Raw genomic sequence first — 23,916 nt, forward strand, 5'->3', positions numbered from 1 at the left:
ATTTTTTTTAAAAAAGAAGGAGTAGTCCTGGGGGAGCGCCCTGTCCCCCTCCCCGCCTCCCGAGACCCTCAAATGAAAAAGATGTCCTCCAAAATCCGGCTCTCTTCCAAATCCGCCAGCCCGTTGCTCTGGCCTCGGGGGATCTCCACCCGCCGTGGGGTTTCCTGCAGGTCCTACTCGGGGGCTGGATCCCTCTGGGGAAGCCATGGTGACCTTCCTGCCTCGGGCTCATGGCCGCCACCAGGTCCAGGAGAGAAGGCTCGTACCTGGAGAAGAGAAGGAGGAAGAGGAGGAGGAGGAGGAAGAGGAGAAGACGGGAAGGTTATCACGGTTTCGTTTCCCCCCCCTGGTGTTGAGAACAATTAGCCAGCGGGACAGCTGGCCAACAGAAGTGGCGGGTGCTCCACCGCTGGGAGTATTTTTTAGAAAGAGACCGGACGGTTAGTTGTCTGAAATGGGAGAGGGACACTTCTGCTTGAGTAAGGGGGCTGGACTAGAAGACCTCCAAGGCCCCTTCCAATTCTTGTCCTTCTGTCCAGGGTCCCCTGGCTTGAGCCAGGGTTAGACTAGAGGGCCTCCAAGCAGGGATGGGACGCTACCGGTTCTGCCGGTTCTACAGAGCCGGTAGCTCTGAAGAGCAGCAGACACAGAACCCGGTTCTATGTCTGCTGCTGTTTGGCCCACCTGCCTGCCGGGTTCTTATCTGTCCTTTATTTCCTGCTTTTTTCAACCTCAGCTGCTTTGGGCAGCACAGCTGAGTTGAAAAAGCAGGAAAAATGTGTTTTTTTCAACGCTGCGCACCCACGAGCAGTGCTTTTTAGCTAAAGCAGGGTGTCCAACCTTGGCAACTTTAAGACTTGTGGACTTCAACTCCCAGAATTCCTCAGCCCTGGCTGAGGAATTCTGGGAGTTGAAGTCCCAAGTCTTAAAGCTGCCAAGGTTGGACACCCTGAGCTAAAGGTTTTTTTACACGCATGCACAGCAAAACGTAATCACCAAACCAGGTTAGTAACACCGGTTGAATCCCACCCCTTCCCACTTGGTTATTCTCTCTCAGGTCTCTTGCTTGAGCCAGGGGTTCGACTAGAAGACCTCCAAGGTCCCTTCCAACTCTGTCATTCACAATGTTCTCCAAGCTTGGCAACGGACTCGTATTTATGATGGTTGCGGCATCCCTGGGATCGTGTGGTTTCCCCCTTTGCGACCTTTTGACAAGCAAAGGGAAGCCGGTGTTCTGATCGAAGCTTCCTAGGGTCACAAAGCCGACTCCTCGTCTTGGTAAAAACCTCTTTTTATTTGGGTTAAACTACATTCCTCTCCAGCAAAGTCCCGGCCAACAGTTTTTCATGAGATTTCAAAACGACAGACCTTTATCCGGCTTGGAGAGTTGCCAGGCCGATAGCTTCCAAATGCCACACTGTAGTAACAATGACTTGGCAAGAAGTCAGGAACAGATCTTCACCCTAATGAATTGAACTAATTTTCTCCTGTAAATCCCACTTCCCTTTCGCTCCTCTTTATTCCCTATGGGAGGGGCCGTTCACTGTCCACCTGAGCCTTTACACCCTTGTTCCTTAACTGTTCACTTCTCCTGGCAGCTCTGTGCATGCGCACACTGGGAACAGGCTCCCACTGTTCTTCTTCCCCACTGATCTCTGACGCCAAAGGCAGCTGGTAACTGTTGGACAACCCTAGCCCCATCTCTGCCTCCAACGCAGAGCATCCATCAAAGCCTTCCTCAGACTCCAGGACTGGCCCAGTTTCCTCCCCAACCTCCTCACTGTCTGAGTCTGCCGACAGCTCCCCTGGCTGCTGGAGGGCCACAATAGCTGGATTCATTTAACAACCATGTCGCTAACTGAACAACTGCAGTGATTCATGTAAGAACTGTGGCAAGGAAGTCCAAGGGCCTATTGAAAAAAAGCACCTCCTGATGCAGGTCATTTTTCACTAACTGTTTGGCACCCTCTTAAAGAATTTCCCAAATATTAAATTGGCCCATGGACCATCATGAGCTCATTCGAATCCTTTTGAGAACTATTTAGGCCTAAACTGTAGAACGTGATGGTCTCAAATGGAGTCCTGAGAGATTTGCTGGGTTTTTTTTTTTTTTCCAAAGATGCAATTAAATCTCACCCAGACCCCCCCAAACAAAAACCACTCATTAATCATTAAGCACGACCTCCAGATGGGCTAGGAAGAAACATGCTGTCACAAATACGGCTAGTATTAAATGTTTAGAATGCCTGGGGGTAAGAGCGCACTTGGAATACCGCATCCAGTTTTGGTCACTAAAGTGTAAAAAAAAAGATGTTGAGACTCCAGAAAGAGTGCAGAGAAGAGCAAAAAAAGAGGATTAGGGGACTGGATGCTCAAACATATGAAGAAAGACTGCGCCAACTGGGTATGTCTAGTCCTATGAAAAGAAGAACTAGGGGAGACATGATAGCAATGTTCCAATATCTCAGGGGTAGCCACAAAGAAGATGGGGGTCAAAAGCAGCAAAAGTCTTTCTTTCTCCCCCCAACCCCCCAAACTCCACCAGAAATGAGTCTTTGGGACCCTGCAAGGCCTCCTGCTCCAAGAGGCTGCGCCAGCGCAACATGTCTCACCGACTCATTTCTGGAGAGTTTGGGGGGAGAAAGAAAGACTTCTGCGGCTTCTGCTGCTTTCCTTGCATGAAGCCAAAGTCTCTCCCCTCCTCCCCGAGAACGGAGCTGGAGACGGTATCCTGCAATCCCAAATAAAGAATGATCGATTGGTAGGAAAACGGGGTGGGAATTTTCCTTGCAGACTTTGGGGGATTTTCCCAGGATCTCTGGTCTGCGGGATTTAAAATTATGAGTTTGGGGGTCCCTGAGGTCCAAAAAGTTGGCGACCTCGGCTCTAAAGCACCTGAAAGCAGGACAAGAAGCAACAAATGGAAACTAATCAAGGAGAGAAGCAACTTGGAATGGAATGGAATAGAATAGAACAGAGCTGGAAGGGACCTTGGAGATCTTCTAGTCCAGCCCCCTGCTCAAGCAGGAGAACCTTTCTTTAAAACCTCCAGCGATGGAGGCACTCATGATTTCTGGAGGTAAGCTGTTCTTAACCTAGAACTTAGGAGAAATTTCCTGACAGTGAAAACAGTTCACCAGTGGAACAACCTGCCTCCAGAAGTTGTGGCTGCTGCATCACTGGAGGCCTTTAAGAAGGGACTGGACAGCCACTTGTCTGAAATGGTATTAGGGTTTCCTGCCTGAGCAGGGGGGGTTGGACTAGAAGACCTCCAAGTTCCCTTCCAATTCTAAGGTTATTCTATTGCTACTTGGCTTCCTGAACTGGCAAACATACTCTGTGGTCCACTTCCAATTTCCTTCAATTTCCCATCTTGCTAGTCCTGCAGGGGTGTGCTTCCAATAAGCCTAGATGTGGTGTAGAAAGGAGGAGGAGGAGGAGGAGGGAGGAGGAGGAGGAGGAGGAGGAGGAGGAGGAGGAGGAGGAGGAGGAGGAGGAGGAGAAGAAGAGGAGGAAGGAGGAGGAGGAAGAGGAGGAGGAGGAGGAAGAGGAGGAGGAGGAGGAAGGAGGAGGAGGAGGAGGAGAGGAAGGAGGAGGAGGAGGAGGAGGAGGAGGAGGAGGAGGAGAAGAGGAAGAAGAAGAAAGAAAGAAGAAGAAGAAGAAGAAGAAGAAGAAGAAGAAGAAGAAGAAGAAGAAGAAGAAGAAGAAGAAGAAGAAGAAGAAGAAGAAGAGAAGAAGAAGAAGAAAGAAGAAAAAGAAAGGGGAAGGGGAAGGGAGGAGGAGGAGGAGGAGGAGAGGAAGAGGAGGAGGAAAAAGAAGAAGAAGAAGAAGAAGAAGAAGAAGAAGAAGAAGAAGAAGAAGAAGAAGAAGAAGAAGAAGAAGAAGAAGAAGAAGAAGAAGAAGAAGAAGAAGAAGAAGAAGAAGAAGAAGAAGAAACCTCCAGTTTAAAAAAAAAATCCAGCCATGTCTGCATGTGGGGGAACAAATCCGCCTAAAAAAACATCCTCCGCTAAGTTTTATCTAAGTTTTACAGCATTGCGGCTATCAGGGAAAATTAAAAGATTTGGACAGATAACAGGAGCAGCAAATACGGGAAAGATTAGCTAAAAGAGCCGGCATTGGAAATCGGTTCATTTGACACCGAGGCACCTCTCTATGCCAGAAAGCAAGGCTAGTTTGATCAGATAGGGGGAAAGGCTCCTTTGGGCTATTATTTAGTGGCTAATCGTGGCTTGTCAGGAGGTTTTGCCTCGAGCCACAGACAGAGCGCTCTTTTAACGGCACAAAAAGTCAGTTTCCTCCCACCCCACCTTTATTCCAAACATTTAAAGGGAAAACTGTCCATTTGCTCTGCTGGAAGCATGAAGCTTTTTTTTTTTTTTTTTTGCACCCAAAGAGAAGGATTCGCAAAGTGATATTTGTGTTGCCGGTAACCGTGTCTGGTCTCCTGATCAGAGTTTGGGATCTCCTTGGAGAACAGCAGAAACCAAGTATGGTGGTCAAAAAAAAAGACCACCCTTGGGGGTAAAAAGCAAGATGGAGTAGACCTTCCTCCCAATTAGAAGTTCTCCATCCTAGTTGTTCTTCTTAACACTTTTTCCAAAGTCTCAACATCTTTTTTTTTTATAATCTGGTGACCAAAACTGGATGTAGTAGTCCAGGTGTGGCCCTACTAAGCAGAGGTGGTCTTCAGCAGGTTCTGACCAGTTCTGGAGAACTGGTAGCGGGAATTTTGAGTGGTTCGGAGAACCGGCCAATCCCACATCTGACTGGCCCCCATCTCTTCTCTGCCTCCCATTGAGTCCCAGCTGATTGCCTGGGTCTCCTTTGGTTGCCCTGCCCAGGAGAACGGAGCTGGAAAGCAGGTTGTCAAGCCCGAACTTGACATCTGCGTAGCCATTTTATTTAGCCTTATTATATATTCCTTTTCTTGCTGGTTATGGGGGGAAAGGGTTTCGGGTTTGCCACATTTTTAAGGTGGGAGGAGTGGAGATAGAGAGAGTTGTTGAGGCTAGGTGGTTCTTCTTCCCGTGGGAACGAAAGCTGACCCTGCTGAGACCCGGAGGTGGAGATTGATGACATCAGGCAAACCTTGATTTACTTCTATTGGGGAATGTGACTTTTGGGGGCTGTTTCTAACTTTTAATATTGGGGGTAATTCCGGGTTGTGTCAGATCCGGAATGACAACAGACTTTGCCAATTTGATGCTTTCCTAAATAAAAGAAATTTGTTTTGGAAGATGGGATTTTGCTCTTTTCTTTTTAAATGGATTTCATCACTTGGAAACCTGACACAGGTGAGTAGGGTGGGGAGGGAATGGGGATTTTGCAGTAACCTTCCCCCTGGAAATTTTACAGTATCCTTCCCCTGCCACGCCCACCAAGCCACGCCCACCAAGCCAAGCCACACCCACCAAGCCACGCCCACAGAACCAGTAGTAAAAAAATTTGAACCCCACCACTGCTACTAAGGCTTTATAAAGCATTATTAATACGTCACGTGATTTTGATTCTATGCTTCTGTTTATACAACCAAGGACTGTATTGGCTTTTTTTGGCTGCTGCTGCACATGGCTGGCTCATAATTAAGTTATGCCCACTAAGTCCCTCTCACAGTTACTGTTTTAAGGCAGGTGTAGAGGAACTAACTCTGATAGGATAGCAATGACACTTCCTTGAGGACCGCTGTATTATAAAAAGAAGAGGACCTCACAAAAGCTTGGATGGCAAAGGGCTGGACTAGAAGACCTCCAAGGTCCCTTCCACCCCTAGGATTCTATCAATTATGGTGTGGTTGTAGTAACTTCTGACAGGCTAGACATAATGGTCAAATTTGTCCTCTTACGGGCTTGCACACTTTCCCAACATTTAAATGTTTAAATTTTATAACGTTGGATGGAAAGGCTTGAAATAAAATGTGCCGGCTGCTGAGAAGATTGGAGCTGCCTCCAATATGATCTGCAGTCACAGGGATGGACATACACACAGCCTCACCAACCCAGACAGATGACACATATAAAAAAAACCAGGCAGAGCTTCAAAACACAGGAAGCCTGGCCCTCTGACAAGCCAGCCATCAACGGGCACAGAGAGATAAACAACATTTACATACCATTCAAAAGAGACAATCAAAAAGCTAAAAGAAAAGGAAACAACAAGAGCCAAATGCCTCCTGGCCAGCACACAACACCCAGATAGCAGAGATTAACTGTACTCAATCAACAACCAAAAAAGTAAATGATATCCAATCAACTCAAACAAGCAAGCTAATAGTAAATTGCAGCCCCATCAAGGAACCACTAAGAACATTTCCTACTAACACTTGTATATCAACAGAGGGCAAACCTCACTCCCTTCTAGCACTGATGATGTTACCTAGTTGGATCATGAAACATCTCCAAGAAAACAACCAAGCTCAGAGAGCACCAAAGACCCCATAGTCCTCCTCTCCCCCCCTTCTTGCACTGATGATGTTACCTAGTTGGGTCATGAAACGTCTGCAAGAAACCAACCAAGGTCAGTGAGCACCAACAACCCTAGAGTTTCGATTGCACTATCCCCTCCTGAAGGACTGCATTAATTCAGATAAGCAGCAGAAAATATTCAACTCAGAACGGTGCCAAGATTGTTTGAATGGGACAGTGCACTACAGAGCCAAGAAAGATGGCAAGTGTATAGATATCCTGTGAGGAAGCAAATCCAGGATTTAAAGTCTGGTGTCTATTCAGGGTTCAAATCCAGAGTCTGCTCTACAACTGGTTCTTCCTGACCTTTGGCAAAGACCCAAGCATGGGTGAGTCTCAAGTTATTAGCTACAAATCAGGGTTTGCTATCTGCCAGCATCCCCATGGATGGAAACTAATCAGGAACAGAAGCAACCTGGAATTAAGGAGAAACTTCCTAACAGGGAGAACAATTAACCAGTGGAACAGCTTGCCACCAGAAGTTGTGGGTGCTCCATCACGGGAGGCTTTTAAGAAGAGATTGGACATCCATTTGTCTGCAATGATATCAGGTCTCCTGCTTGAACAGGGGGTTGGACTACATGACCTCGGAGGTCCCTTCCAACTCTGTTCTTCATGATGTTCTCCATGCCAACTGTGGAGAGCTCCTAGCAGTCTATGTCTTCTACTACGCAGGACCAAACCTCCTCTTCTCCTTTGTCTGACCCATTTACTGGCCCCCCAAGAGACATCTCTATGGAGTGGAGAGTTGGTCTCTGACAGAAAGCCACTTGAAGCCACCGGAAGCATCTGAAATGTGGATTTACAGACGGTTGTTATGCATAAGTTGGCTTGACAAAATCAGAAATGAGGAGGTGATAAGCCACCTGGGAAAGCCAAGGGAAATAATCAAAGCCATCAAAAAAAGCAAAAGTTAGAATATTTAGGATATGGGACGCGACATCTGGAAAAATACGGCATCCTTCACTTAATCCTCCAGGGAAAGATTGAAGGCAAACAAAAGTCCAGGCAGAAGAAGAACATTGTGGCTTCAAAATCTAAGGGACTGGTTTGAACAAAACTCAGCACTACATTTTTCTGCGACTATTGATAAAATAGGATGGCCAATGACCAATGACAGATATGGAAGACGAAGACAAACAGGAAGAGGAAGAGGAAGGAGGGAGAGGGGGAGGAGGAGGAAGAAGAAGTAGAAGAGGAGGAGGTGAAGGATAAGGAGAGAAGAAGGAGGAGGAGGAGGAGGAGGAGGAGGAGGAGGAGGAGGAGGAGGAGGAGGAGGAGGAGGAGGAGGAGGAAGAGAAGAAGAAGAAGAAGAAGAAGAAGAAGAAGAAGAAGAAGAAGAAGAAGAAGAAGAAGAAGAAGAAGAAGAAGAAGAAGAAGAAGAAGAAGAAGAAGAAGAAGAAGAAGAAGAAGAAGAAGAAGAAGAAGAAGAAGAAGAAGAAGAAAGAGGGGAAGGGGAGGAAGGAGGAGGAGGAGGAGGAGGAGGAGGAGGAGGAGGAGGAGGAGGAGGAGGAGGAGGAGGAGGAGGAGGAGGAGGAGAAGAAGAAGAAGAAGAAGAAGAAGAAGAAGAAGAAGAAGAAGAAGAAGAAGAAGAAGAAGAAGAAGAAGAAGAAGAAGAAGAAGAAGAAGAAGAAGAAGAAGAAGAAGAAGAAGAAGAAGAAGAAGAAGAAGAAGAAGAAGAAGAAGAAGAAGAAGAAGAAGAAGGACTCTCCAACATACAGGTAATCCTTGACTTGTAATCATTCATTGAAGACCAAAGTTACAACAGCACTTGAAAAAGGGCCCTTCCAACTCTCTTATTCTGTTAATCAGTGGAACAGAAATTGCCTTCAGCAATTATTGATATTCCATCACTGGAGGCTTTTAAGAAGAGACTGGACAACCATTAATCTGGAATGGTGCTATGGTCTCCTGTTCGAGTAGGGGGTTGGACTAGAAGATCTCCAAGGTCCTTTTCCAACTCAGTTATTCTGGATCATTCCTTGTCTTATAGCCTTCGGCCAACCTGGCTTCAGGTTACGTCCTGCGTAGAAATAGCAGGGCCTTCCTTGGTGAGACGTAACTCATTTGGCCATTCTTTTAACTCAAACGGCGCTTGGAAAGTAGTGGTGGAGAAGCACGTCGAGAGGAAAACGTCCAAGCCAAATCTACGGGATGCATTTATGCCTCCCTGCACCCCCTGTGTTCCCCAAACAAGCTTGATTTGTAAATCCCCCAGGACTGAAGTCACACGGTAAGCCTCTCTTTCTGCTGATTAACATGCACTTTGGAGGTCTCTGGGCCCTGCTGGACGGGCATCCATTCCAGTTTAACTGGGTTGCGTTACCGAGTGCGCTTTTGGCATCAATCATTCAAGCCGCCTTTGGCTTTGGATTATTCAGATGGGAAGAAACACTCTGTGCCACCCCAACCCTTCTGCGCTCTTTCTATTTATCTACCTCCCGCTCGTTAATCTTCCAAGCCATCCGGACAGAAACATACATCAATGAGAGAAAAACCCTGCGTATGACCCAACGCTTTCGGACCGGGAGGGAAGCCAAGCGGAGATTTAAAAACTCTGGGCCAAATGCGATTTGTTAAGCCAGTTCGGGAACTCCAGAAGCCGAAAGATGGAGACGGGCTGCTGAATAATTGAATAGAATATTTAGAATAGAATAGAGCTTGGAAGGGACCTTGGAGGTCTTCTAGTCCAGCCCCCTGCTCCAGCAGCAGAACCTATGCCATTTGAATCAAGTGACTGTCCAGGATCTTCTTAAAAACCTCCAGTGATGAAGCACCCACGACTTCTGGTGGCAAGCAGTTCCACTGGTGAATTGTCCTCACTGTTAGGATGTTTCTCCTTAATTCCAGGTTGCTTCTCTCCTTAATTTCCATCCATTGTTTCTTGTCCTGCCCTCTAGGGCTTTGGAAAATAATGTGAACCCCTCTTCTTAGTGGCAGCCCCTCAAATACTGAACTATTGCTATCCTGTCTCCCCTAATTCTTCTTTTCCTTGGACTAGCCAAACCCAAATCCTGCAGCCGTTCTTTATATGTTTTAGTCTCCAGGCCTTTGATCATCTTAGTTGCTCTTCTCTGCACATTTTTTTCCCAAAGTCTCAACTTCCTTTTTTGTAGTGTGGTAGTGTAGTGTTTTTTTGTACTTGAGTAGGGGGGGTTGGACTAGGGACCCGACTCCCTTCCAATTCCGTGAATCAACTAAGGTCAGAGAGCATCAAAGACCCCACAATCATTCTCGTTCTTCTCTTCTTCCTTTATTCTTCCTCTACACAAACCCCTCACCCTTCCAGCACTGATGACGCTACCTAGTTGGGTCATGAGACAACGTGATGACCCAAAGGAGCATGGCACAAAAATAACAAAGTCACAAAAATAGGTAAAGTCCCTTTAATGCCTCCAACTTGGCCCCCAATGTCCAGTTATCCTTGGGTGGAGATGAAACTCTTCCAAAAACAGTCTACAAAGAGAAGAAAAGCAGTCCGAACCCAAAGTACAGTAAAGTAGAAATAAAAACAACAACACAAACCATGCACGACAAGCCAGGATAATAAATTGCAGGCTTCGAACATATAATGAAGCACACACAGTTGGGACAACGCCAAAACCCAGTTAAGCCTCGACAAAAGATAATGCTCGCTTTGCTTCCAGCAAGGTGTTGTGTGCAAACACCCCACTTATATCCTGTTCTCCCAGCTGCAACTAATGGAAGAGATCAGGACCCTTTTCTCTCCCGTAAGCCACATTGCTCCCTTATCCGTTCCTCCCTGCGTTCCCTAGGATGCAGAAGGGGTGGCCCTGGGTCTTCCTCTGAATGCCCAGCTGGACTGTGTCCTTCCCCCGTTTCTTCCACAGCCACCGGAGCCACACTCCCACTCCTTGTCAGCTGCTCAATCCCCTCCTCAGAATCAGACTCCAACAAGCATGATACCCAACCTCCCCCAAGGAATTTCATTTGGGACACAATGAAGGATGGTTTTGAATCTTGGGGTGTGTGTGTGGGGGGAAACGGATTGCAAATAATCTCGGTAAACTTCTGCTAAAAGCTGGCTGAAAGATGGACCAGACAAGTACGTTTTAGTGGAAAGGAACAGCAAACTAGAACAAATAGTGATCAATCACAAGACGTTGATTCAATATGGATGCAGCCGAAGAGCGATTGCTCAATCGTAGTTAACTCTGCAGGCAAGATTCATCCCCAAGGATATAAATTACAAGTAATATATATGTAAAGGATTCTGCAATAGGCCCCGTCGTTCCCCACGCTTAAATTTCTGTAGTTCAGAAGATGTGGCTGGCGTGCTCTGGAAGTATTATTTGCAATAACTGAAGTCAGCAAAAGAGGAATTGTTGGGAAAGTTCCCAATTGAAAAGCAAAGGGAAGGTTTCACTATTAAGAGACAAACGGTGTGTGTGTGTGTGTGTGTGTGTGTGTGTGTGTTTGATCCTAGATGGATCAGAGATAATGACAGGGGTGATCAGTAGTAAGAAACGGTTGTAGACTTTCTACAAGTAAATGACAATAACGGGCTGTTTAACAGAGTGCCTTGAAATTTTAACTTTGTGGTTGTTTTAACCTGCTAACTATTTTTTCTTTCATATATGCAATACTAGCTCGATACCCGTGCTTCGCTACAAAACTATGTGGTCGGGCTTAGTTTATTTATTTATTTATTTGTCTAGCATGTATTAAATAACAGATATAAATATAAACACGATCATTAATACATGAAATGGATAAGAATAAAAGGCAACATTAGGACAGGGATGGTAGCACGTTGGTGCACTTATGCACACCCCTTAAAGACCTCTTAGGAAAGGAGTGAGGTCAACAGTAGACAGTCTAAGGTTACAGTTTTGGAGGTTTGGGGAAGAGACCACACAGTCAGGTAGTGCATTCCAGGCATTGACCGCTCTAGTTGCTGTAGTGATTGTATTTCCTGCAATTGAGTTTGGAGCAGTTTACATTGAGTTTGTATCTACTATGTGCTCATGTATTGTTGTGGTTGAGTTTTGGGGGAGGGAAATAAGGAAAATAAAATTCTGCCTCTGCCTCCCAGCATCCATTGGTATTCATCTGGCTGGCATCCTGTCAGTGTGTGAGGGAGCTGAGGGCTGTTTGGCAAGTGAAAGAGTATTTGCTGTGGGAGCAAGAAGGAGACAGCAAGGAGCCTGGGCGTGACCTAGCTCAACTGTTCTGTACTAAAGCTGCTTGGTGCTGCTGTGAAACTGAAACTCCTCTCCTGTGCTTGTGTTTTGCATTTGGAGCAGATTTCTTTTCAGGTGGGGAAGGGAGTAGAACTCCTTAGCATCAGAGCCTGTTTAATAATAATAATATTAAGGCAGGACATAGTAAATACTAATGCTCTGATGTTCATTTTGAAAAACCCTTTCTTACTGAGCACCTAGAAGGCAAGAGGAACATACATGCCAAATTTCAAGTTTGTAGGCTTTGCAGTTCTGGAGATTTTGTGATGATGCGTAAGGAGTATTTTGCTTTTATATAGAGAGATATGAGAGGTCAATTGCTTTGCAAATAAATGGAGCAGCTTATACATTTTGGACCTGCTTTGCAGTCCCTAGGCTGCATTAATAGATGGCAGTATTAAGATCATGTGAAATGCTAGTACTTTATAATGCCTGGGTAAGATCAGACTTGGAATGTTGCACCCAGGTTTGGTGGCCACGATGTACAAAAAGATGTTGAGACTCTAGAAAAAGTGCAGAGAAATGCAGAGAATAATCAGGAGATGGTGAGTTCTAGTCCTGCCTTAGCCATGAAAGCCAGCTGGGAGAATTTGGGCCAATCACCAGGAGACGGTGAGTTCTAGTCCTGCTTTAGGCATGAAAGCCAGCTGGGTGATTTGGAGCCAATCACCAGGAGACGGTGAGTTCTAGTCCTGCTTTAGGCATGAAAGCCAGCTGGGTGATTTGGGGCCAATCACCAGGAGACGGTGAGTTCTAGTCCTGCTTTAGGCATGAAAGCCAGCTGGGTGATTTGAGGCCAATCACCAGGAGACGGTGAGTTCTAGTCCTGCTTTAGGCATGAAAGCCAGCTGGGTGATTTGGAGCCAATCACCAGGAGACGGTGAGTTCTAGTCCTGCTTTAGGCATGAAAGCCAGCTGGGTGATTTGGGGCCAATCACCAGGAGACGGTGAGTTCTAGTCCTGCTTTAGGCATGAAAGCCAGCTGGGTGATTTGGGGCCAATCACCAGGAGACGGTGAGTTCTAGTCCTGCTTTAGGCATGAAAGCCAGCTGGGTGATTTGAGGCCAATCACCAGGAGACGGTGAGTTCTAGTCCTGCTTTAGGCATGAAAGCCAGCTGGGTGATTTGGAGCCAATCACCAGGAGATGGTGAGTTCTAGTCCTGCCTTAGCCATGAAAGCCAGCTGGGTGATTTGGAGCCAATCACCAGGAGACAGTGAGTTCTAGTCCTGCCTTAGCCATGAAAGCCAGCTGGGAGAATTTGGGCCAATCACCAGGAGACAGTGAGTTCTAGTCCTGTCTTAGGCATGAAAGCTAGCTGGGTGATTTGAGGCCAATCACCAGGAGACAGAGAGTTCTAGTCCTGTCTTAGGCTTGAAGGATGGCTGGGTGACTTTGGGCCAATCACCAGGGAGACAGTGAGTTCTAGTCCTGCTTTAGGCATGAAAGCCAGCTGGGTGATTTGGGGCCAATCACCAGGAGACAGTGAGTTCTAGTCTGGCCTTAGGCATGAAAGCCAGCTGGGAGAATTTGGGCCAATCACCAGGAGACGGTGAGTTCTAGTCCCGCCTTAGGCATGAAAGCCAGCTGGGTGATTTGGGCCAATCACCAGGAGACGGTGAGTTCTAGTCCCGCCTTAGGCATGAAAGCCAGCTGGGTGATTTGGCCCAATCACCAGGAGACGGTGAGTTCTAGTCCTGCCTTAGGCAGGAAAGCCGGATGGGGGACTGTGGCCCAATCAGCAGGGAACACATCTAATATGGTGGTCTGAATTTATGTGCAGGGCCTTCGGAGCGTGTCTGTCTGTCTGTCTGTCTGTCTGTCTGTCTGTCTGTCTGTCTGTCTGTCTCTCTCTCTCTCTCTCTCACACACACACACACACTGTGTTCTCTTGGATCAATAGGGTGTGAAAACACCCCAGGGTTTCAAATCAGGTTTTTTTTCTCCAGCTAAATCGATTTCCTTGCAAGATGAGGAGGGCCAGGTGAGACCGAAAAGCACCTGCGTAGCTGTAAAAAAATGCTGCCAGTGTGGGTGTAATGCAACTGGGGCTGGGAGGGGGGCAAATTCTTTGCTTGGGGAAAAAAAAGAACCCCACCTTTGACAAAGAAAGGAAGCTTGCGACAAAACCCAGATGCCAAAGTCTGAGCAACGTGAAAAATGCGTAGAATTCATTCTGATAGAAAATTGCCGGAAAGAGAGTTTGGTGCAAAGGTCATTTCTGACAAGTCGTGCTTTTCACACCCTGTCGATCCAAGACAGCACATGGGCTCTCTCTGTGTGTGTGTGTGTGTGTGTGTGTGTGTGTGTGAGAGAGAGAGAGAGAGAGAGAGAGAGAGACACACATACACACACACACTTTATACAGAAATAGGCCCGTATTCTGTCTGCTGTGCCTTTAATCAAATCTGCAGGGTGCCGAGATTATTATATATTTCTTCCAAACTTTTTTCTCCTCATTTTGTTCCAGTGATTTCGTTCAGCGAGATGGCAACATCTTTATTGAAAAAAAAAAATCATAATCAAAATTGAAATGTTTCAATAAAACCCAATTTTCATTTTAAATAGCCGAAGATGATTTAAATAGTCGCAGACGAGGCAAAAATGAAAAGTTAAAAAAAAGCACAATAGCATTAGAGCATTTGAAAAGCCGATCTTCTCCTTCTTTTTAATCACTTTTAAAGAAAGCCTCGGAGGAGGGGAAAAAAGGATTTTTATTTTCTTTATTGAGGTTGCTGTTTCAATTTATTGACTTTGAAAAAGAGAAAGAGAGAAGTGCGGGGAGAGGGAGAAGGAGAATTATATATGTATCTAGCAGGAAAGTACTTTATGTATATGTATCTAGCAGGAAAGTAGTCGGGTCAGTCTGCGCTGTTCTCGCCTTCTCTCCGCTCTCCAAACTCAGGGATCAGGAGGGAGCAGTCTGCCCATCGCCTGAGCTCTGTCTCTCATGTTCATTGCTTAGCCTCCCTTGGTCATCTTGCCCCTGTTCCTCCCTGCATACAGGCCTGACTGGGTTTGCCCTTCCCCATTCTTCTCCAAAGTCAACCAAGCTGCCCCCTTGATTTCTGTTGGCTCTAGTTCTAGCTCGTCTTCCCCCGTAGATTCAGCCTCCATCTGGCGCATAACGTAATAATAATAATAATAATCTGAAGGACAATGAAGAAGATGCACTGGAGTTAATATGCCAGGAAGGCTTGCTGAGTACCAGAGAGACCAAACTGGCCTACAAAAAAAGACCAAACGAAGAAGAGAACAGAGGAAGACAAAGCATCACCTGGACAGTACATTAAAAAAAAAAAATAGAAGGGAAAGCAGATAATAACAAGATCTGGCAATGGCTAAGAGCAGGAAAGTTAAAAGAAAGAGACAGAGGGATTCATTCTGGCTGCGCAAGACCAAGCCTTAAGGACAAAATGTATACAAAGCCAGAATTGAGAAGACAGGAACAGACAGTAAGGGACGCCAATGCGAAGAAGCTGAAGAAACAGGTGACCACCTGGTAAGCTGCTGCAAGGAGATTGCACAAACTGACTACAAGCAGCGGCATGACAAAGCAGCAACAATGGTGCATTGGAAGATCTGCAAGAAATATCATTTGCCTGTAAGCAAGAACTGCTTGAGCAGGGGGTTGGACTAGAAGACCTCCAAGGTCCCTTCCAACTATTTATATTGTTACTGAGAACTGGTGGGACCATCGCATAGAAAAAGTTGTAGAAAATGAAGAAGTTAAATTGCTCTGGGACTTCAGAATCCAGACAGACAAGGCACCTGCCACATAACATCCCGGACTTAACTGTTGCCGATAAGAAAGACAAAAATATCTGGATGGTGGAAGTGGCAATGCCTGAAGACAGCAGAAGAGAAGAGGAAGAACTGGAGAAGATCACAAAATACAAAGACCTACAAATAGAAATAGAATGACTATGGCAAAGGCAAACAAAGGTAGTACCAATAATCATAGGTGCCTTGGGTGCAATCCCAAAACAACCAGAGCACCACTTGAAAACCATCACTGGCATTGACAAATTTGCCAACAGTCAACTGCAGAAGGCAGCTTTACTTGGAACAGCTTCCATCCTGTGGCGATATCTGTAATACCATGAAACATCCAGATTTGCCAATCCCAGGTCCTTGGTGAGGAATTGATAGGTAGACAAAAATGCCAAACCCAGTCTGAACATCTGGCTGACTGTGCGATGAATAATGCTGATGATGATAATAATAATAATAATAATAATAATAATAATAATAATAAGAAAGAAGAAGAAGAAGAAGAAGAAGAAGAAGAAGAAGAAGAAGAAGAGAAATCGATAAGAAAAAGGATTTGGTTCATTGACATTGCAATACCTGGTGATGCACGAATTATAGACACGCAGTAAGAAAAAAAATCACAAAGTACCGAGACTTACAAATTGAAGTTGAACGACTTTGGAAAAAGAAATCATGTGTTATCCCAATTGTAATTGGAGCCCTTGGAGCAATACCTAAAGGGCTGCCTCGCTATCTGGAAATCCTGAACTTATCAGACTTGAATACCCTGATTCTACAAAAAAAACCCACCCTATTTGGAACAGCTTATATCCTCCGATGCTACCTGAACAGTTCCTGGGTCCTTGGTTAGGACTCGAGCTGTTGAGCTACCAACCAGCCCCAAAGACTGTGAGTCTCACTAAAGATTAAATAATAACAATAACAATAATAAAATAATAATAATAGAAACATTTTGGAAACAATAGAACACAGTTTCTGAGATCTGCAAATGGGCATCGCACACCGCCCAGAGGCTACCGTATGAGGACAAATTATGCCTTGTAAAGATCACTTGGAAGGGGGGAATCATCTACAGCAGGGGTCCCCAACCACCGGGCCCCGGACCGGTACTGGTCCGTGGAACATTTTCTACCGGGCCGCCTGTTTGCTGGGCGCCGCCATCTTGTTTCGATGATAAAGTGCTTCCGGTGAGCTTTTCTGGTTGGGAAGCGGCGTTTGGGTCCTGAAGGAATCCTCGCGCCTTAGTTTCATCGAAGGAGGGGGGGCAGCTTCAAACAAAACTAAGGCGCGAGGATTCTTTCACCACCCAAGGCAAGGCGAGCCGAGCGACCGTCCCGAAGCCCATCGACAAAGGTACAAAGGAGGAGTTGAAGGTGGCGGGGAGAAGCGGGGGACGGCTGGCTGGCCGGTCGCTCGGCCCGCCTTGCCATGCATGCTGATGCCGGTACCGGGGCGCGGATCATTTTGTGATGCCGGTACTGGGCCGTGGCACAAAAAAGGTTGGGGGCCACTGATCTACAGAATCCCCTCAATGGGTTGCCCCTGTGACTATGTAGGATAGAGGGGGAGGAAGCTAACCAAGAACACAAGCGAGCAGTTGGACGAGGAGACCCGAACTCATCAGTAGCCTCCCGCTGCAATGAACAAGGGCACCCATTCAACTTTGCAGCTACTAAGATTGTCAGACGAGCAGGCACAAAAACAGCCGGGGAAGTGATTGAAGCCTGGGAAAGAGGCAACTCTTCGGTCAACCTGAGTGCGGATTGTCCACCAACCTATCGAGTACTTCGAAGGCGAGGGCTGGGCGGCCCAAGGAGACCACAGCCAATGAAAAGCCAGCCGTGAACACACCCCAATCCACATCTCAAAAGCCATACACAACAGGCACTATCAATACCGCACACTCTGCTAGAGAGAAGTTTCCTGAACATGGGCTCCAGCACGAGTCCGGAAGCTGGGAAGGCAAAAACCCTTGGTCCCGGTAACCGACCCAGATGGGATCCTATAACCTTATCCTGGGACCTGTGGATCTGCCATCCTTCGTGAGGACGACCTGCATTGGGAAGGGGGGAAATTAAGCAGAATGCTGTGAGTCGCCCAGATTTTTTCCCAGGAGGAAAAAAGCAGCGCATGAATTTTAAACCAGGTAGACTCTTTGCATAATGCTTCTTGGAATCGAAGTCGCCTTTGGAGAGGGGAGACATGTGCTTGTCAACACTTCACCCCTTGGATACAGGACTCCCAACAGAATCGCCGGAGCGTGTTCGACGCTCCGGCCTCTTGGCTTAAGTGGAGGGATGCGGAGACGGAGATGATGACAGCTCAGGATTCAAACGTGCGGAGGGCTGGGGTGTTTAACAGGACCACTCCTGGGCATGGAAAGAGGGGTGGGGGGCTTGCTGAAGCTCTCCATCTCTCCCAGCTTGTGTTTTGCTTTAAGAAGAAGTAATCTAGGAGGTGTGCCAGGAAAGCCAGGAAAAAGTGGGGATGGGAGAGAGAGAGAAAGAGAAAGAAGAGAGAGAGAGAGAGAGAGAGAGAGAGAGAGAGAGAGAGAGAGGAGAGAGAGAGAGAGAGAGAGAGAGAGAGAGAGAGAGAGAGAGAGAGAGAGAGAGAAGGAAGGAAGGAAGGAAGGAAGAAAGAAAGAAAGAAAGAAAGAAAGAAAGAAAGAAGAAGAAAGAAAGAAAGAAAGAAAGAAAGAAGAGAGAGAGAAAGAAAGAGAGAGAGAGAGAGAGAGAGAAGAGAAAAGGAAGGAAAGAAAAAAGAAAGAAAAGAGAAAGATGAGAGAAAGAAAAAGAAAAAGAGGAAAGAAAAAGAGAGAAAGAGGAGGGAAAGAAAGGCAGAAAGGAGAAAAGACTGGAGGGAAAGAAGAGAGAGAAAGTGAAAGAGGAAAAGAAGAAAGGGGAGAGAAAGGAAAAAGAAGAAAGAAAGAAAGATACTGAGACAGAGAGAGGAGGGAAAGAGAAAGAGACAAGGAAGAGAGAGAGAGAGAAAGAGAGGAGAGACAGAAAGAAAGAGAAAGAAGAAAGAAAGAAAGAAAGAAAGAAAGAAAGAAAGAAAGAAAGAAAGAAAGAAAGAAAGAAAGAAAGAAAGAAAGAAAGAGAGAGAGAGAGAGAAAGAGAGAGAGAGAGAGAGAAAGAGAGGGAGCAGGGAAGGCATACATATTGGTATATCCATTGTATCGCATGGCATCACTTCAGTCGACAGCAGAAAGATACTTGCATTGATTGTTTGAAGTTACAATGACACTGAAAAAAGTGACTTATGACCAGCGTCTCCACCATCATGTGATCAACATCTAGAGGCTTGGCAACTGGCATGTACTTATGACAGTTTGCCACGTCCTGAGGTCTTTCTGCCATCTTCGGACAAGCAAAGTCAATGGGGAAGCCAGAGTCACTCAACAGTCATGTGACCAACTCAACAAGAACATAACAGGAAGATGCCATGAGAACAAGGGTGGTTTCCAAAGAAAAGGAAACAGGTGGTACGCAATGGGTGTGGCGTAGGGAATTACATAGTTGGATAGATTGTGAACTCAGGAAAGGAGCAGAGACTGATTCGAAATTGTATATAAAACCCCAGCCTTCCTGGGAAAGATGTCTTCTGCTCTGAGCAGAATTCCCTTTTGCAAAAGCTTAATAATAAAGCTCTTGTTTAGTGTCTCCAGTTGTGTTTTGTGATTTTTTTCTCTCACAGAATGTCTTGCTTGGTGACAGAAATTGAGCACTATTTGCCAATCTTTCTCTCTCTTTAACCCAGAGCTTGTGGCAAAACCAGAATCCGTTCGCCGCTCAGAAGTTTAGCAAGCTGCAAAATCTCCTCCCTGCCGAGGAGACGCGACACAACACCGCCCGACAATGCAAGGCCTCCCTTGGGGGCTCCTCCAAAAGGGGTTAAGCCGGCTTTCCATTGTGTGATGCATGCACATTTTCCTGGGCTGCTTCTTGGGCTCCTCGAGTCGTAATCAACTTATTGTCACCCCCGACTGAGGGACAGAAATCTTGCCCAGCTGACAGGCACGCGGATGCACTCAAGGGTCCCAGGAGGCGCCTCATTTTCATATGAAATCCTATTGGGGGGATGGTGGAGCTGAATGCGAAATCACAAGACATCGAAAAGGACGAGGAGCCGAAAGGGAAAGTGCCAGCAACAAGTCCCAGCACATGGCAGCAAAAATCTGGGGGAAGGAGGAGGAGGAGGAGGAAGAAGAGGAGGAAGATGAGGAGGAAGAAGTTGAAGAAGAGGAGGAAGATGAGGGCGAAGAAGAAGTGGAAGAAGAAGAAGTGGGAGAAGAGGAGGAAGGAGGAAGAAGTGGAAGAAGAAGAGGAGGAAGAAGAAAAAGTGGAAGAAGAGAAGGAAGAAGATGAGAACAAGTGGAAAAAGAAGAGGAAGAGGAGGAAGAAGTGGAAGAGAAGGAAGATGAGGAGGAAGAAGATGAGGAGGAGGAAAGAGTGGAAGAAGAGGAGGAGGAGGAGGAAGATGATGAGGAGGAAGAAAAGGAAGAGGAAGAAGTTGAAGTAGAAGAGGAGGAGATGAGGAAGAAGAGGAAGAAGTGGAAGAAGAAGAGGAAGATGATGAGAAACAAATAATAATAATTAAAAAGACCCAAGATCCAATGTTAGATTAATGCAAATATCTGCCAGCGAGTGTACTATTTGATTAAACTGGCATACATGAAGTACAATTAGAAAGGTTATTTATAACTAAAAAAATACATAATTCTGTATTTTAATGAGGTGACAATTAGAGCCGACAGTTGCTAATTAACATTAATCTCTTGGCACTGAAAGGCAGGGAGCTTTCGACAAGATTTGGTTCTCTTAGCAATGGCCACAATTCCTCCCCTCCACCCCCCGCCAAAATGGAGCTGGTCGTGCACCAACTGTCCATCTTACACTCAAAATCTTTCTTCTGGACAAAAGGACCTTCCTTCCTGGTCCCTCCACAAAATCCCAGGTATCTATGGAGATTCTCAGTCCTCCAGGTCATGACTGTCCCAAAGGTGCTTTTTTTTCAAGAGGCAACTGGACTTTCTAGTTTTTCTTTGAAGACGTTTCGCTTCTCATCCCAGAAGCTTCTTCAGCCTCTGATCCCAGAGAGTTGGCCTCTTTTGGTTGTTTCCCCCCATGCTGACTGAAAGAGAAACGGAATTTTTATGATGGTGGGCCATGCTGTGCCCTAGAAGTCTGCATTTCTTTTGTACAAGCTCTTCATTTCCTCTTCTTTGAAAAGGAGAACCAGTTCAGAATGAAGGAGAAATTTCCTGACAGTGGGAACAATTAATCAGGGGAACGGCTTGCCACCAGAACTTGTGGGTGGCTCCATCACTGGAGGCTTCTAAGAAGACAATGGTCAGCAATTTCTCCTGAATGGACAAGGGTCTCCTGCTTGAGCAGGGGGTTGGACTAGAAGACCTCCAAGGTCCCTTCCAACTCTGTTAGTCTGTTCCTCCATTTTGTGAATTAGAACTTCTACAATTTTAAGGGCCTGAGTAGAAGAAGTTTAAATGAGCTCTTGTTTGGGGTTGATCTCCGCTGGAGAAGTCCTACCCCAAAGTCTCTTGATGAGACGATGAGTCAGTGGCCAAGTGTCTGAATTTTGATCGCGTGACTATGGGCATGCTGCAATGGTCATAAGTGGGAAAAATGGTCATTAGTCACTTTTTTCAGTGCCATCGTAACTTTGGTCACTAAACTAACTGTTGTAAATTGGGACTAACCTTTAAAAATATGATTGATTGATTGATTGATAGATTATATAGGTAGACAGACAGACAGACAGACAGATAGATAAGATAATGGATGGATGGATGGATAGATAATGGATGATAGATAGATAGATAGATAGATAGATAGATAGATAGATAGATAGATCAAATGTTTATTGTCAATATACAACATTTGTACAATGAAATTGAAAATAGAGACAGACAGACGGAAGGATGGATGGATGAATATAGATAATGGATGATAGATTAATAGGTAGATAGATAGACAGGTAGGTATAGATAGATGAAAGAAAAGAAAGAAAAGAAAGAAAGAAAGAAAGAAAGAAAGAAAGAAAGAGAGAGAGAGAGAGAGAAAGAAAGAAAGAAAGAAAGAAAGAAAGAAAGAAAGAAAGAAACCTCAGTATATCCTTCTCAGTTTTGGGCACCTGACACTCCAGGCAAAAGTGACTTAGTGGCAAAGCCAACTTCTCCGCCACCATCATCTTCAGAATTTGAACAGATGGGCCCATCCAATGACACACGATAAGGAAGTGCGGTAAATTCCGTATTTATCGGGGGAAGTGCAAGAGAGATGGTTCCTCTCTCTGCATAACGCAGTTGGCTGGCAAAAATCCGGATAAGCGGTATTAATGTCCCGTGGTCAGTATTATTGAACCTCCAAAGCAATAAACTACGAGTCGATAAATATTACATTTGCAACGTACTTAACATTCTCACCACTGTCTCTGGCACTTATTACACATTGTAACCGCAAGTCTACAATACATTATTCATATCTGGCGTGTCAGGGAGTGATGGATTGCTGTAAGAGAGGCTGTCCTTTAAATAAATCAACAAATAAAAATGCAAATGTTAACATTTTAGAGCTACAACTCTCCCCCTCCCCTCCCGTCCTGGATGGAAGGGGGGGGGGGAGGAATGAAAATTTTCACATTCTATCGACAGCTAGCAGAGAGAACAATTAACAACCTACACAGTGAGTAAGAGAGATTAATTTGCCGGTGTCTGCTTTGATCGCCTGCATATGGAACGATATCTGACTTTTCGGGGATGTTACATTCTCCTCCAGCGAAAGGGGAACAATCCACTTTCCCTAACATCACGGTGAAGTTGTTCCTTGAGATCACGTGAAGTCTTGATACTGCTTTACAAGGCTTTAGTAAGGCCACACGTGGAATATACTGCATCCAGTTTGGGTCGCCATGATGTAAAGAAAGATGTTGAGACTGTAGAACGAGTGCAGAGAAGAGCAACCAGGATGATGAGGGGACTGGAGGCTAAAACATATGAAGAACATTTACAGGAACTGGGCCTGGCTGGTCTAGGGAAGAGAAGGACCAAGGGAGACAGGAGAGCAGCCTTCCAATATTTGAGGGGCTGCCATAGAAGGAAGGGGGTCAGTCTATTCTCCAAAGCATCTGAAGGCCAGGTGAGGAAAGCCAAGGCAATCCTAGGCTGCATTCACAGAAGGATAGACTCAAGATCATGTGAAGTTCTCTAGAATCACTTTATGATGACGTGGTAAGGCCACAATTCTAATATTGCACCCAGTTTTGGTCACCAGGATACAGAGAAAGACCCTAGAAAGAGGGCAGAGAAGAGCAACGAAGAGGATTGGGAGGGCTGGAGGCTAAAATGCACAAAGAACGGTGGGTGGAATTGGGTAGGTCTAGTTTGATGAAAAGGAGGATGAGATGATAGCCATCTTCCAATGTCTGAAAGGTCGCCACAAAGAAGAGGGGGTCAGCTTATTTTCCAAAGGACCTTAATGCAGGGCGAGAAGCAATGGGTGGAAACTAATCAAGGAGAGAAGCAATCTAAGATCTAAGGAGGAATTTCCCGACAGCGAGGAAAATTAATCCGTGGAACAAGTTGCCTTCAGAAGACGTGGGTGCTCCATCACTGGAGTTTTTTAAGAAGAGACTGGACAGCCATTTGTCTACAATGGGATAGGGTCTCCTGCTTGAGTAGAGGGTTGGACTAGAAGACCTCCAAGGTCCCTTCCCACTCTGTTATTATTCTGTTAATATTTGCAACCTCCATTGTCCCCATAACCAGGGGTTCCCCCTGCCCCCCAGAAACGCTTTAAATAGTTTCTTTTCAGTGTCAAGATTTACACCGAGAAAAGGAGTTTTGTCGCAGAGATCCATTCAGCCCCGTGGAGACCATTTTTTAGCGGAGGACCTGCTGCTCAAAAAGTCTAAACCTCATTTAGTTATCCGAGGCACCAAAGATCTCCACAGCCGCGGTTCTGAACCGCGCGCAGCTAATTCACATTTTTATTTACTGCAAAGTGTTGAGTGGAAAGGATCTGGAGGGGGTAATACTGCACTGTGGGCAATGTTCAATCTGCAGCTCGGGGCCCGGCGTATTACATCAAATATTAATTGGTTTAAAAGTCCCCTAATGGCCATCTACCTGATCGGAGATACGCTGGGAAATGCTTCCAATTCTTCCTAACAGCCCCACAACACAAATTTGCACGATGTAATTTGAGGGGTTGGATTCCATCTACAACCTATAAAAGGATACCGCTGTTGCGACACTCGAAGTGTGTGTGTGTGTGTGTGTGTGTGTGTGTGTGTGTGAGTTTGTTGCTTAATGTGAGCATTACAGGAGATTGCAGGACACGGAAGCCGTGTCAGATTTCCAGGCAGTGGAAACATTAGATGATTTAGAGCCATGGTGGCGAACCTATGGCACGCGTGCCACAAGTGGCATGCGAAGGAGCCATTTGTGCGGGCACT

At 45.9% G+C, this 23,916-nt stretch overlaps 1 protein-coding gene across 1 annotated transcript in view; it reads right to left on the minus strand.

Annotated features, from left to right (window-relative positions):
* Positions 1-66: 66 nt before the first annotated feature.
* LOC113430158 (protein hinderin-like) overlaps positions 67-23,916 on the minus strand; it is a 107,850-nt gene continuing 84,000 nt past the window's right edge. Inside the window, 2 exon segments of the mRNA XM_087958755.1 lie at positions 67-125; positions 128-266. Coding sequence (XP_087814881.1) covers positions 69-125; positions 128-266 — 196 coding nt within the window. The 3' untranslated portion in view covers positions 67-68.

This window comes from Notechis scutatus, chromosome 2 (assembly GCF_049901735.1).
Source record: "Notechis scutatus isolate UNSWTSFEM ecotype Mainland chromosome 2, rNotScu1.2, whole genome shotgun sequence".
Taxonomy (NCBI): domain Eukaryota; kingdom Metazoa; phylum Chordata; class Lepidosauria; order Squamata; family Elapidae; genus Notechis; species Notechis scutatus.